The sequence below is a fragment of the Strix aluco genome, chromosome 1 (assembly GCF_031877795.1).
Source record: "Strix aluco isolate bStrAlu1 chromosome 1, bStrAlu1.hap1, whole genome shotgun sequence".
Lineage (NCBI taxonomy): Eukaryota > Metazoa > Chordata > Aves > Strigiformes > Strigidae > Strix > Strix aluco.
The window spans coordinates 125156086-125171855 of NC_133931.1; the positions used below are offsets into that span (position 1 = coordinate 125156086).

The 15770-nt window shown below is 34.9% G+C and overlaps 1 protein-coding gene across 1 annotated transcript in view; it reads right to left on the bottom strand.

The window, feature by feature from the left end:
* MALRD1 (MAM and LDL receptor class A domain containing 1) overlaps nt 1-15770 on the bottom strand; it is a 291044-nt gene that overhangs the window by 59866 nt on the left and 215408 nt on the right. The window contains exon 32 of the mRNA XM_074814744.1: nt 15297-15498. Coding sequence (XP_074670845.1) covers nt 15297-15498 — 202 coding nt within the window. The remainder of the gene's footprint in view (nt 1-15296; nt 15499-15770) is intronic.

A 15770-nucleotide genomic window follows, 5' to 3' on the forward strand; every position in this document is an offset into this window, starting at 1 on the left:
GTTATGAACAAGTAAAGAAAAAGTAATGTCACCACCTCTGTAAAAGACAGGAGGAGTTTTGCTGTTGACTTGGGCTGAAGCAGAGCAGATCAAGTGCAAAAATTCATGGGTGGGTTTTAGCTTGCTTTTTGAAATGGTGCAAGCATTTGTCTCTGACCTCAGAAGTCAAATGTTGCTGCATTAAGGCATAACATGCTGTAAGGGAATACATGGATTTTCACATTATGTTACTACTTTTAATCCACTGGGCATAGCAGTATGTTTGTTTATTCTGTGATACCAGGCTGGGGTCTTACAGCAGGAGAGCTTTGCTGAAACATACTCAGTTTCTAAAATACCTGCATCGTGAATAACAATAGCATATTGTAGAAAAAATGAACTGCTGATGCATTCAGATAAACAAAATACTATTTTACCATCTGGTTGCTTGTGAAACAGTTACAAGGAAAAAGAGCTCAAACTGCTAACACTGACCTTTGTTACCTTAGCAATTTTTTATTTTCATGTTGACTTTATGTCAGAAAATCATAATTGAAAAGCCTCATACAATAGAATATTCCTGACATCATTTCATGCTGCTAGTGGTGTTAAATTCTATCATGCTACTAGAAAAAATGTATATTCCATACACTGGACATAATCTAAACATAAAACAATCATAATGGATTTTGACACAGTGAAAATAATAACCTACTGATCTTTTGGCTTGTTTGTATTCAGAATTACATCATAAATCCCTCAAAGACATGTACTTTTAAGTGGGATTGAAAAGACTGCATTTTCATTATATGTGTTTTATAAATGTGCTAGTCTCAAAAAACTTATTTTCATTTATGCTGCTTCAAAAAGCTTATGAAAGTAGTCTTTAGATAGTTGATTATAGACATTGAAATCACATAGTGAATTTATTTTTGAACAAATTAAAAGTATTTTAGATTTTACATTTTTTTCTATTTGGTTTCCATATCTTAGTAGATAAATAATAATAGCACATAAAGATATTAGGATTGGATACATCATGAAGAACTTGTATATAAGGCCATGATTCTAATGAAATGTATCCAAGATACTAATGAAATGTATGGAAAGTCATTGGGAGAACATATTTCTCTCTTTAATGATATAAACCCGGTACTGTTAAAAATAGAGCAAATCTTACACATTGGATTTAAAAAAATGAATTATTTTATATTTTTAGTTTACACTTGCTCTGGAAAAAAAGAACGATATGATTATATTTCTGTTACCTCTGACCCTTTTCCTCAGTTGCCCAGGGGGTATTTAGGCAGCGAAAATGACTTAAGCTGCAGTCAGTTCCACTTAGGCATGCACTTTTGTCATTGCGCAGTCCAGTTTTAGTTTTTCTGTGTTTTTTCTAATATGGTGGAAATTAACTTCACACAGTACGAATACATTTGATTTTCCTATGGTCACTTGTTTATGTTGCAGAAAAGATTGCATTTATAGAACATTTGTGAGCATTTTTGATCCAGTTTAATTCCCTATACCTGTCCTGTTTGTGATATGTTTGCTAACAGATTTCTACCCAACTTTGTTCTGAAAATTGAAATCCCCTCTTAAACTCAATAATGCTTGAATGTGTTGCTTGTTATGAATCTGATTTTGAGAATTAAACTATCTTTGGGCTTTTGTGGCACTGATCAGTTTAGCCTTACAGTCCCAATCATATAAAGCATTTATGTGTGTAAATGATCTCATATTAAATTCAGTAGTTGGGCAAATATTGAATGGGGGATTAATTTTTTTATTATTATTATTTTCTATCATGATTCCCTATTGTTGTTAACAAATAATGCATAGAAAGAAACAAATAATGCATAGAAAGAAGTTCTTCCTGACTTGTGTACCAATTAATTTAGAGTGTGCAATATTAACTGAGAGCTGTGAAGATGTCTCCACTTTATGCTAGAGGTTAAATTAGGGGTGAAGTTAACCAGGTGTCTTGTTGAAGTCAGATTTATGTTTTCAGTACGTTAATAAAAATCCAAAACAATACCTTAAAATCAGCAAAATGATTTTAGATCAGAATAATAAATAAGATGAGAATATACCTCAAAGACCGTAAGAATATCACCTTGCTTATTAAATCACATTATGTATTAATTAGTTCACATCTGTTTTGTTTCAGATGCAATAGGAAGATTGTGCTCTGGATGACATTCTATAAACCATCATGATTGCCGTGATCTGCCAAAACTGTACTCCCAAGTTCAATCTATTTTCTTCACATAAAGTAGGTTATAAATGCTTTTCTTAATTATAAATTACATGTGCCTGGTAAAAATTTTGAAAATTTATAAAACATTAATTTGTATATAGCTAACATTTAAAACCGACTAATTAGGAATATGCAAATCTAGAAAATCATTAGCTAATTCCAAGTGAAAAGAAATCTCAAACAACATATTAATGCAAAACTAATTACTTGCATTCGAAGCCACTATCTGTGTAATTATTTATATTCAGCTCATCATTGCAGTATCTGCTACTGACATGTTTCATTCTAAAGAGAGGCAATATTCATTTTGGTTTCACTGAAAAGTGGTTTGCAGTGAAAAATGAGCTGACACTAATGAGAGACTCATCATAAATACCCTCCATTGTGCTGAGTTACATACTGGTATACTCACCTGACAGCCTTAGAAAATAACTTTAAACTTAAGCATATACATGAATATCCATCTGTAGATATATATGAAGGTTATGTAAACAGCAGAATCTGAAGTCTGTTTTTTCAATGCAAATTGGACTATCTGCTTGGGACCCATGGGCCATTTCAGTCACTTAAGATCATTAGATTCAACAATCGCCTAATACTGGCATGACAAAAAGTGTTTCGTTCACCTTTTGCCACATGCAGAAAAGATCTTCCCAACCCAGCACTCATCTCCTGAGTGCTGCATGGCTCTCATTTTCAGACGACATTCAGGAGTGGAGGAGATATTGTACAGGTTACTTTTCTAAAACGCAGTATCTATTTGAAGCTGTTTAAGGATTTGGAGGTAAATCTACTGAAAATGATGTGTTCTAAGGAACACAGGATAAAAGGTTAGCTTTCTGTATCCAGGCTGCATGATCACTGAAAAAACAGGACTGGAGATCCTCAGGAATACATTCAGTATTTGCACACAGATGAAAAGCAAACTAATCAAAATCAATTTCAGAGAAAATAACCTCTGCTCTGTGAACACCGAGTCTGGATTTAGATCTGCATGAAAAACAGCAGTAAATTGTTGATGTTCCATTATAGCTAAAGGAATCATGATTTTTTAAGTAGCAAGCTGAGGACATCCTTATTTATTTTACTTTACACTCAGTGTTTTATTTTACATTTATTTTTCCTTGCATGTGGCAAATAACCAAAATTAAAGGGTTTAAAAATGTGCATATAACATCTATTTGTACATTATAAAAAATACATTTTAATTAGGTCCTAAAGTGACATTTTAATTTGGTCCTAATCCTTTGTGAAACCTACTCACACAGCTGTGCTGGGTGAGTTATGACCTATGGATCACGAAGTGCTACCCTACAAGTGTCCTCACACTTTGAAGAGAAATTAAGTAGTTGAGGTAGATACAAAAAATCAAAAATCAGACCAGTGTGTAAAGCAAACCAAATTTGGCAGGTACTGCTTCCTTAACTGCAATAACTACAGCTGAATGTATCTGTATTTCATTGTTGTCAGATAAAATGGGTGCTTTTGGATACATTTTTATTTCAATGTGCTAAACATCAAAACATCTGTTACACTAAATAGAGCTCATGAGCTGATGATTTGGAATGAGCCTTTACAGTATGAAAAGTGTTAAGTCAGTAAGTGCTCATCATCAAGGACATAATTACATAATTGTGGGATAGGGATTTGTTAAAGGTTTACTGTTGTTTGATGAACATTTTCTGTACATATCTGCTTTGCTGTACTGTTGTCTTTGTCATCCATGGAGTGTACTGATCCTGTTTCCTGACTGTATGCCAAACTTCACAGGTCGGTGCAGTAAACATTTTGCTCGTGAATCACAGGGATTCAGTCACAGGAAACCACAAAACTGTTATCACCCAAATGCTAATATGAAATAAATGTTTCTATTACACAGTCATTAGCACAGTGAGAAACACACAAACGGCTTAATTTGAATGAAACACCTCCATGCTGTCCACCTCTTTTCTGCCTGCCTTGTTCCGATACCAAAATCTCTGGTGCAGAGTAGGTTTCCATTTATATTTATATATTACCTGTGACAGTGAATTCTAATTAAGACTAGTAGGCACTGGCATTAGAGTGAACACCAGGAAGCATGAAATAAAGTTCCCGTATGCTATTATGCAGCATTAACTCAGTTGTATCAGAGCTTGCTCTAAAGCCCATTTAGGTGAATGGGACGACTCATATTGATTTTAATGGGCCTTGCATCAGACCCTTGAAAAGTAACAACCTGTCTGGTATATTTGCATAAGTAATTTGTCTACTAAATCTAATAAAAACAGTGGACCTATTAAGTGTAGCTAAAATATAAAGCCCTCCTACAGTTTTCAGTAGACAAGAGTATAAATTAATTACAGGCCCAGTCCAATGCATTAATTAATTTGAAATAAGTGGCAGTCTTCACTTTCACTTCCATAAACATTTTATCAGGGTATGAAATCAACCCATTCAAGGTGGCTGCAAGGAAATACCTTGTTAAAAAAAATTAACCGGCCTAAAGTTGTTAAAATACTTTAACAATCTGTCTGTAAGTCTTTATCAGTGTCAATAAAGTTTCTTCTAGAAAATAAAATGTTAATTTCAAAGCTTGTAAAAAGACAAAAAAAGGGGAAATCGAGTCTGGCCAATTGAATCTTTAAGTTTCTTCTTGTGAGAAAACAGAAGTATGGGGCAGGGTGATGAAAACGATCCCAGAGACCTTGTTGCAAAACCAGAAGTAACGAAAACAGAACTTGGCCCAATAACTTCAGGGTTTTATATGTCTGTGCAGAACTGTGCAGAATTTATTTTAAATTATCGCAGTTTGCTAACAGACAACCATAATGGAAAACAGACACGTTTACTGTCAGTAAAATCAAGCTATGATTTATAGTTTCTACTCAGAGGACTACCACTTCTGGCTGGAACACACTGACTACCTGTGACAACAATATGGCAATATTTGTCATATTTCTGCTAAGAACAGTCCAGGAATTGCTAGCTATGCCTACAATTGTGATGGATTTATTTATTTGTTTATTTATTAGGAGAATGAAGAATTATGAAGAACTGGAGAAGCTGTGAAGCTTCAGTTTCCAATAAAATTAGGTAGGCTGGACTACAGGACAGGTTTAGAGTGGAGAAAGAGCAGTTTCTTGGAATCAGCACATTTTCATAGGTGGGAACACATCACCATGCTAAATATTTTATTTCTCAAGTTCTAAAGAAAGGTAGCTTCTACCGGTAAAAATTTATCATTAGCTGAGAAGACTCCTGAAGAAAACTATGGTAAGATCCATATAATTTCTGATATAAATTTGAGCTTCTGATTTACTCTTATTGAGGAAACAGGTTAAGTTATATATGATGAAGAATCTGAGATTTTTCTTCTCTCTAAGATATTATCATAAAACTATTTCATTCCAAAAATGATTTGTCTCCGTCCCTCCAAGGAAATATGTTGATTTTTATGAAAAAACAGCAAGACTAAGTATCATCTCTGTGATTTGAGGCTTATTTGCATTTTTTTGGTGTAAACAGATGGGTTTTCGAGGTTCAATATTAATGAAACTATTTTAATATGCTATTAATAAATCCAAATATTTTTAATTTCCCAAAAGGCATCTAGCTTGAATCAGAAGATTTCAGTATTCTGTACAAGTATAAAAAGGCAGAGAGAAACTGAAAGGTTTGGATGAAGATATTATCTTTATTTATTTAAACATACGTGACACAATTGCATTCAGGACTTGCCACTAATTATGGTAGTTCATATAGTGTAACTATCTTATCCTAAAATTATTCCAAGTTTCCCTTCCTGTGAAATCTGCAAAAAGTTGTGGCTTCACAACCAGCTATGTCTGTGCACTGGAAAATACTGAAATAGGCTGAAGAAGCTCTCTAAGGTACCATGTCCTGGATCATAATTTTTACTCTTTAAAAATGCAGAAATGCCCTATCTCTGCCAAGGAATGATGATCTAAACCATATTCTGATGGGTTTCAGGGAGAAGCTAATTAACTAAAGAAACTATTCACAAATATCCATGGTGTCCCCAGCCCTCTACCACTACTAATCTTATTTTTCTCTTCCCCTCCTTTGTTTTTACAGGCAGCCTCCCTCAGCAGTTCCTGCTGAATCATTTCTTGCCCCTGAGGAAAGAAACTCCCTGAGCTCTCAACCTGAGAGAGATTTCTGCTTCACTGCAAGCATGAGCAGACAAGCTAAGAGTGATTCCCCTGGCTCTGCAACTTAAAGAAATCAGAAGTTAAGTTTCCTCTACAGGGTTTTTCCCCATCATCTAACACTGTAGTATCAGCAACTCAGACAGTTAACCCTTCCAGTACCTCCTATGTTCAGGCTCCGGGAGTGTCAGAAAGGGATCACTGACTTCATCTGAGTTCTGTTGTCCTACAGAATTTTCTCACTATTGCTTCACACACATGCATGCATGAACACATACACACACACCCTTCAGAAAGACTGTCTCTGCACCAGGCTATTTTTTTGCACAAACAACACAAAAACACCCAATGTACTTTTTGGGTTGTTGTCTCTTAATTAGATACAAGTGTCATTTATGCTTTTCTTATAAGATGTAGTGAAATGGGATCTACTAAAAGTGTCATTGAGCATATAAAATTATCTGCAAATGTATGGTTTCTAGGCTGTTTGGTTATTTGGCTAGTTTGCCTGTAATGCTTTTGCTGGTCTGATGGTTTAGGGTATGTATAGGAGTAACATTTTGACCATTTCGTATTTTGCTTTTTGTTTCAATTAAGAATTCTTTATTTTTATGACTCTGAAAACAATCTGATACCCCAAATTATAGAGGTTATTTTACTTCATTCTCTTTTTAGTTGACAAGTAGATAACATTATGCAGTAAGAAGTAACTATGGAGGTAGGTATCAAATATTTTTAAAATATTTGGACATTGTATCTGAATGTTGCATAGAAAACCTCTTCATAAAGATAAACAATTCAACATTCAGAGGTGTATTTGAAGAATATACATGGAGAAAACAAAATATTCAATTATCTCTGTGGTGGTTTGACCCTGGCTAAATGCCAGGTACCCACCAACTCGCTCTATCACTTCCCTCCCCCCCCCTTTCCCTTTTTTTCTCAACAGGGCAAAGAGGGGAAAGAAAATAAGATAGGAAAAAAGAAAACCCAACCCTTGTGGGTAGAACAAAAGCAGTTTTAATATAAGCAAAGCGAAACAAAGGTCCGTGCGTGGAAGCAAAAAAAAAAGAAAACAGATTTATTCTCTACTTCCCATTAGCAGGCTATGTTGGGCCTTCTCAGGAAGCCGGGCTCCGATACACGTAGTGGTTGCCTTGGAGGACCAAGGGTGACCCCACCCCCTTTCTCCTTTTCCCCAGCTTTATACTTGAGCAGACGTCATATGGTATGGAATATCCCTTTGGTCAGTTCGGGTCAGCTGTCCTGGTTGTGTCCCCTCCCAAGATCTTGCCCACCCTGTCCCACTGGGGGGGAAACGTTGGAAAGAGCCTTGGTGCTGTGTAAGCACTACTCAGCAGTAGCCACAACACCAGGGTGCTATCAACACCCTGCCAGCTCCCAACATAAAACACAGCACCATGAGGGCTGCTATAGGGGAAAACCAATTCTGGCTCAGCCAGACCCAGTACAATCTCTCATGAGGGACATCTCTGTATTGGAAAAAGCAGAGGGTGCTCTGAGTAAAATAGTGTTCCATAATGTGATTAAAGATTATGTCATTGAATATAAACACACAGATCCTGTTGCAAAGCAAATGGAAGTCTGTGGCAGGAAGAGCAGGGAACGTTTATAGACAATCAGGATTCAAGGAGTGTATTCCATGAAGCAGAGATAAAATAGGGAGAAAAATTCCTCAATATATGTTATGAGAAACAAAGAAATAATAACCAGCCAAGATTTGATGAAATTATCATTTCCAGGCACATGTACCTTTGCTCTGTGGTTTCTAATTCAAAGTCACAAGGAGATTGACTTCTGAAGAATGACTACTCCCTGTTTTCTGAAAATTAGATACCTTCAAGATACCATATAGCACCTAAAATTATAGTAGCTCAGACTAATGGTTGATTTTGAAAACCCTGACCAGCTCATTATCCACACAGATCTTTTTTTTTTACTCTTTCTTTCTTTATGCTATTTATGCTAATATGGAAATAGTCTTTATAGTCACTATTCTTTTACTAAGTTACTGCAATGAAAAAGTCTTTGAAACAATTTTTGTTCTGCTGTGGTTTAATTATAAACACTCATCTGAGATGGTTTGTATTAGAAGATGTCAGTGATAATGTTCATTTCCTCCCACCTTGAACAAAGAGGGTGATCTATATAGTTCTGGGCCTTTGGGACACTCTCCTTCTCAGCTTGGTGCCTGAACCTACACCCATCATACCTTTTTGGTATGATATTGCATATCGGTGTTAGACAAGGCCTAATTCTGCTATTGTTTGGAGGTTAGTGGAAATTGTTTTGCTCTGAAGGAAATTTATTATTGGGTCTGTCATGCATACATATGTTGTGAGATATGAAACTGCAATATGGAAAAGAGTGAAGAAATCCTACCCACCAGACAGAAGAGTGAATCAGCAAGATTTAAATAAATGTTTTATACATTTCAGGACCTAAATGAGAAAGCACTGAACTGCTTTTCTTTTCATGAATAAAATCTAGATTCATACAAGCATCAACATATAATTTAATTACAGAATATTAAAAATTTCCCTGGTGTTAAAAGGGGAACTGACAAGTTTAAGGGAAAAAAACCCTGAGGATCACTATTCTGAGACTGTGTATGGCCCAGGAAGACTCTGAATTACAATTGGCTGGTGATGGGGAATGTACTGGGGGAAACCAGTATGTGTAGTTCCCCTTTTTTTATACTCTTTCCAGGCATCCATAACTGTTAGAGACAGGTTATATTGCTAGCTGAACCTTTTCCATACTTACTATGGTTGACCTGAAGTTCTGAGTATATCTACCCTAATTTTTGTGACTGAAATATAATTTCCTTTGTCCCAGCATTTCTTTGCAATATCAGGTCTTCTATAATGTTAGGAAAGATGATCTATAGGGATGGAGCTGGCTGTCTCTCATGACTGTCTTATGATGGCTCAAAGAAAGTGAAGATTCAATTTCTGGAGAATATTAGGTTTTAGGTTAGTGATAAGCCTTTTTGTGGATTTTTAAAAACAACTTTAAAGTACTAGGTAGCTTGGGCTTGAATGTAGAACCAAATGCAGTCTTGTAATTCACAGATTCTTATTTCCTTCTTCTATTTGTTTCTTCAAGACAAGTGAAAGCTTGTTCAATGTAAAGATTATTTAAAACCTTTACAACAGGTCTAGTTTGCATTTTGCCACGGAGCAAAGGGAAGAATTGGATGAGTTACAACATGTCAAAGCAAAATTTTCACCTATGTGAAAACCATCAACAACCACTGAAAATTTTACTGTATTTCAATACCTAAATGGTAGGCTGTGCGGTGAAGTCAAAAGCTATGACAACATTAAAAAAACCCCAAACTCACAGCAGTCTGGGAAATAACATTAATTTTTGTGCAATTCCACCATGGTCAGATGACACAGTGTTAGAGACAACATGTCCTGTCTGTGCTGAGTGTTTTACATTATTTGAGTTGCCCTTTTATCTCCAATGATATTTTCTACTGCAGACAAATCTTTCAGGTGAAACTGAAGCTGAAGTAGGGTGTGGGGGGAAATTTGTAACACAGACAGTCCTTTCTTATGTGTGAAGTTGATAGACTAAAAAGATGGGTTTTTTAAAATGTTTTGTAAAGAAAGGAATCGATGAAAAAAAGAAGACAGAAGTAGAAAAGACTTTAAAAGAAAATGATGAAGGATGATAAAAAGTAGTTCACAAAACAGAAGAAGTAAAATACTTCAGATAGCACTGAGCAGCTGCAAAAAATAAACTAAAAGCAAGCAGACTAAAAAAATGAAAAAATATGGAATGATAAGGAGAGGTAGAGTAGAAGAGAAGACACAGAAGCACAATGGGATTTATTTTCTTTGAATTGTTAATTATTTCACTAAGCAACGTCAATACTGAACTGGTGATAAACACTGAAAGCATGGCTGATGCTGGAAAAACATATACTGGTTTCTCAAACACTGTAGAGCCTAGGGTGTTACATGATGTCTGCACTCCTGTTTATAACCAAGATGCAGCCCAAATATTAATCTTAAAGTGCAACATTATTCTTTTTGAATAAAACAAAATATAAAGCAATTACTTAAAACAGTACTATTTAGAAGTATAAGGTCACAAAGAGCTGTTGCTAAAGAGGGTCTAGCAGGTAACTTCACTGTGTGAAAGGGCTGGAGCAGCAGTCCGTCCTGACTTTGTAGTGAGAATTACCTTCTTCCAGCAGAAGATCTCCACAAACATAAATATTTTGCTTGGATGATCTCTGGATGAGATCACAAAATATATTTACTATTTGTTTCTTGAGAATACTCTCCCAATACATAAAAGTGCTATGTAACTACTACCTCGCTATTTAAATTATACAGACTTTGTCCATCCAGTTTATTTCTCCAGTAATGAGTGAGTGATGAAACACAGAATTCTGATTTACAGAAGTAGAATAAAGTTTGGATGTTAGGTATCTTTGGGTTAATGCTAGGATTTAAATTAAGTAGAAGCAGAAATTTTAAGAATTTTTGTGATGCTTCCTATTTCAGCTGAACTGGAAAATACTATGAGAAAGATATTAGTGAATACAGAATCTGATTAAACTGTTTGGTATTCTTGGACCATCTGAAACTAGAAATGGAAACGGTTTTTAACTTTTATTTTTAAAAATTAAGATATTAAATAAAAATAAAGTACTTTTTTTAAAAATCAGGATATTAAAAGTTTAAAGAAGATGGTTAGAATTGAGTAACAACTAAATTATTTGGTCCCTAAGATGCACTAATTTCTGTAATATAAGATCTTTACACACCTTTATCAGCAGAAAATAATGAACCTTGAACAGTGGTAAGAATACATGTCATTTAGCAGTTAATTCTGAACTAAGCTAGATCCCGTGCCACTGACAGCTGGCACTGCAGTTGTCTATGCATCAGCATCAGCTAGAAGTTGCTTCTGCAGTACGCCAGGGACTAGCTTGACCACACTTTGTTTAAATGTTCAAAAATATTCTTGGATCTGTAGAAACTCTCATGGCTAATGAGGGCTGACTACTTAAAAACAAATAAAACCCACAGCTGAATTATAGCTGCTGGTAATGCTTTATTGCTTAGAGCTCCCAACCAGCTAAATTGTGATTGCTTCTATTTAGAACATGCTGCCTCAGGAAACCCAAAGTAATTAAAGACAAGCTAAAAAATAATAATACAGAGAGAGGAAAAAGATCTGCAGCAGCAAAGCTATCTTCTGAAGGGAGAACATTACACAAAACCTGTACTGCAGGTAATACACTTTTCTTTGAGCTGGGTCTTTGAATAGACATGATGAGCAAAAATCAAAGCAGGACTGACAGTGGAGTAGATAAACTTTCCCACCGTTTCTGTTAAAGGAAAATATTTTTGCACAAATATCTACAGGGCAGTGATTTTGTACAATTGAAAGGCAATATTTTCAAATTTTATCATCTGAATTTTTAAGCGGTTACTCAGCAACAATTATTAGTGAAAAATAGCACCTCCTAAGTAGCTGTTCTTTGTGAGAAACAGTATTAAAAAGTCAAAGAGAGGTTATTCCTCCTAAACTGTTGTGTTTTAGTTTGTTGGGGTTTTTTTTTGTTTGTTATACAGATTTTGTGTAGTTCTCTTGTCTCTTCACAAGCACAGATTTGGCCTACCTGACCAGCAAGGATTATTAGCATAAGACTCTTCTCAGGGCAGTACAAAACCATGAAAAAACAGGAAGTCAGTACACTCTTAAGTAACAGCATCTAGATGTAATTTTTTTGGCTGGAGAGGAGATTATATATCAACTCACAAACTCATTAGAAGATTGCCTTCTATTAGACATTTCTAATTTTTTTTTTTTAATTTAGAAATACACACCTGGGACAATAGCAAGAGTGACTGTAAAACTGGAGAAGGAGGACAGATGATAGAAGAAAGTGGCCAAATCATCAGGATGCACGTACAACTGTAGAGTGGTGGTGGGGGCAAAAAGTCTGTCGGGAATATAAAAAAAGGATGCCTGAGATTGGATGTCAAATTAAGTGAGGAACAAGAGATGGATTAGTAGAATTTGGGACTGTGGAAGCATCAGGATTGAGGAGGATGGATCCAGGATAGCACATTTAATGTAAGCTAAAGGTTATGAATAAAGGTATACAAAAAAACAGTGGTAAAGATAGAAAATAGTGGTAGGGAGACTTTGTACTCTAATTCCAAATAATGGATTTAAATTGAGATGACCTATAGCAGAACATGGAAGAGAGATGCAATGTCACAGGAATTAAAAAACGTGAAAAAGACCTCCTGCAACTAAGGTTTGCCAACTGATGTTTTTCCAATAACAACTAAATTATAAATAATTTTCCAGTAATAACTGAAATTTTGTCTATATCCAGAAAGAACTGGCTAATTTATAGGAGAAAAATCAGCTGAGAGCTATGAGAAAGCATGACCTTCAGAGATTCAGAAAGTCTCTGACCCAAATTAATATAGATTGGGAAAGACTGGAGGAGGGTGGAATTTATTATGTTCTTCTTTTATTCTGATACATTTCCTTGGGTATCCATTATTTGCCATACCAGAAGACTTGCCTAGGCTGCTTTTAGTGTAATATAATTTATGCCACTCTTGCAAAAGCATAAAGAATAGACTTATAAAGAACAGTGTTTTGCAAAGAATTCATGTACAGATCATTCTTATACCTCTAGAAATTACTATTAAAAATAAATAGAAATTGCCTGAAGCATACAAGTGAATACAAAGACAAGTATCCTGCATTTAAGTTAAACATGTCAACAGTCCAAGGAAAAGTCTGTTTCTTTTTCAGATGAAATAATAATGATATAATACTGAATAGAGCAAGGAAACTACTATTCCCATCTTGTAAGTATTGCAGCTTCTAAGAACTAATTGCAGGCTGATTACCAGTTTACCATAGAAAGGAATAAGTTGACTCCTGAAGATGCCTGCCTCTTTTGCAGCTGGGCAAAGAGCCTAGCTGACTAAGACTGCCTAATTTGTTTTTAGGTGGATTCATATAGATAAGGTATGAGTTTGTAGTTTATCCAACAAACCATAAGTAACCAATACAACTCTTAAAAATTTTTCTTAATGCTTTCTTTATGGTATACCATATTTGTAAGACAGAGACAGTGTGATACAAGTTAGATACTTTGAAGTATTCTACAAGTGGAAAATATCTGGAGAAAAATGAGGTGACTAGAAAACGTTGCTCCATAAAAATTACATTATTTCTGTGGTTATGATTATTTCAGGATACCCAAATGTACACTTTCCATAGAAGATTTTTTCCTTTCTCTGAATTCATGCTTGTTCATAATAAATTACTGAAGTATAAGTTCCATTAGAATTAAAAATTAATTTATATACATTCTTGGAATATAAACCTAGGTTTTCCAGTTAATTACAGGTACTTAAAATATGTAATTTGAAAAATTCTCTTCCTATTATGCTATATTATGCATGAAACTGTGTAAGTAATTCTTAAGGTATGGTTAACAAAGGTGATTAACATAATATGGGTAGAACAAGCACTTTGTTTATGTACACAGTCTGCAGCTCATTGAAGAACATTCCAAAATAGTATTTGCCTGAGCCTATTGGTGGTATTATTCAGAGAAAATAAACAAAACTTTTGTTCAGCTTGAAACTGAGCAAATGCTACCCGTGTGAACATATTATTTAGCTTTAAGCCTTAATCAGCAGGTGGTCAATTCTCCAAGGAGATGCTTAGTTGTCACAATAAAAAAACCCAGCTTTTTCTTGAACAGCCTGACAACTAATTCATATGCAGGCTGTCGTATCTGAACAATAAGAGCTGTATAAATAGAAAGAAATGTTATTCAAGAACATTTTTATAACATTCATATTGGCATTCATTTAAGCATAATCATTCCTTTTTGTTCCTTATGAATGAAGATCTGCACAAAAGATTTTCTGTTTCTTTGACTTTCTTCCCATCTTGACTCTTCAAAATAAGGAATGTCCAATATTTCTATCAAAATCTGTATTTACACATATACTTGTTTCTTCTGATTCTGTATCATACGTTATATTTTGTTTTCAGAGTAAACCACTACCCTTCTCACAGAATAAACACGGCATTATAAGGCATTAGAATTTACTTTTTTTTTTTTTTTTTTTTTGACAGTTCAAGTCACTTTTAGCTTGTGTAGCCGAAGTGAGATTGTACATTTTCAAAGAGCCTAGAAGCGAGGTAAATTTTTTATACTACTGAGATTTTATGAAGAGAGCAGAGATAAAAGAACTAATCATTTTCTTTTTTAAATAACTGTGAACAACTTTGATAGTCATAAATGTGTTCCATCCCAAATTAAGGCCTTCTCTGACTATTTTCATACAGGAGAAAACCAATACAGTTGAGTGATGGTAGATCCCTCTCAAGTGTTTTTCATGAAAACACTAACAGGCCCTCAATGACAGTAATATTCTGAGTTGCTGTAATTACTCATATGTTCAACTGCTAGTTATAACACAAAACTGTCTTCTACAAACCATGGGCAAATACCTTTATTCAGATACTGCACTCAGCCAACAAATAGATAGGATACCTCTGATAGCTATAATTGCTCCTTTCCTTTAGGGAAAAATGAGCTACTCAAAAATTTGCCATAAGGTCCATATATAAAAAATTTGATCTTTCTTTCCTTTATACATTTTTCTTCCCCTTGAAAAACACATTCTGTTGTGCCCATTTCTTTTCTACATTTTTTGAATGAAGTAAAAGCATAGCAGTATTGCAATAATTTCAAAAGAAAAAATTCCAGAGTTTGTAACTGTGATATACATTGAAATATGAAATCCCACAATTTTCCTCTGCTCTCTGAAAAGAAAACATGTTTTGTATATATTTGTGAAACAACATACCTCCATTAATGCATTCTGGGGTGAAAGAAATATCATCAAGAGCAAATTCTGTGGGTTCACTCCACCCCACTTCAGCTTCAAAGGCAACTCTGAAAGGGCTGTTACTGGAGAGGACTACATTTGCATACATCCATTTGTTTTCTTCATTTCTACTAGAAGACCACATAAGAATATCCATTCCTTGTTCTTCAGCTGTGTATACCTGTTGACAATGAAACCCAAAAGATGTAACTGAATCAGCATTAAGCAACAGAGTGCAGCTAACTAAAGTAATGTACCCAAGGCCAGTAGCGCAGCTACCTCCCTGGGTAGTACTGACCCTCTTAGATACAGTTTAAACCCACACATTACTGGTCATGATCAAATGTTACTGAATACTTTCGCTAATGTTAGTTCAGCTGCAAATAAAAAGCTGTTATGAAAACAAAATAAAATAAATTAATACAATCACTAACTGTAAAACCTACAGGCAGT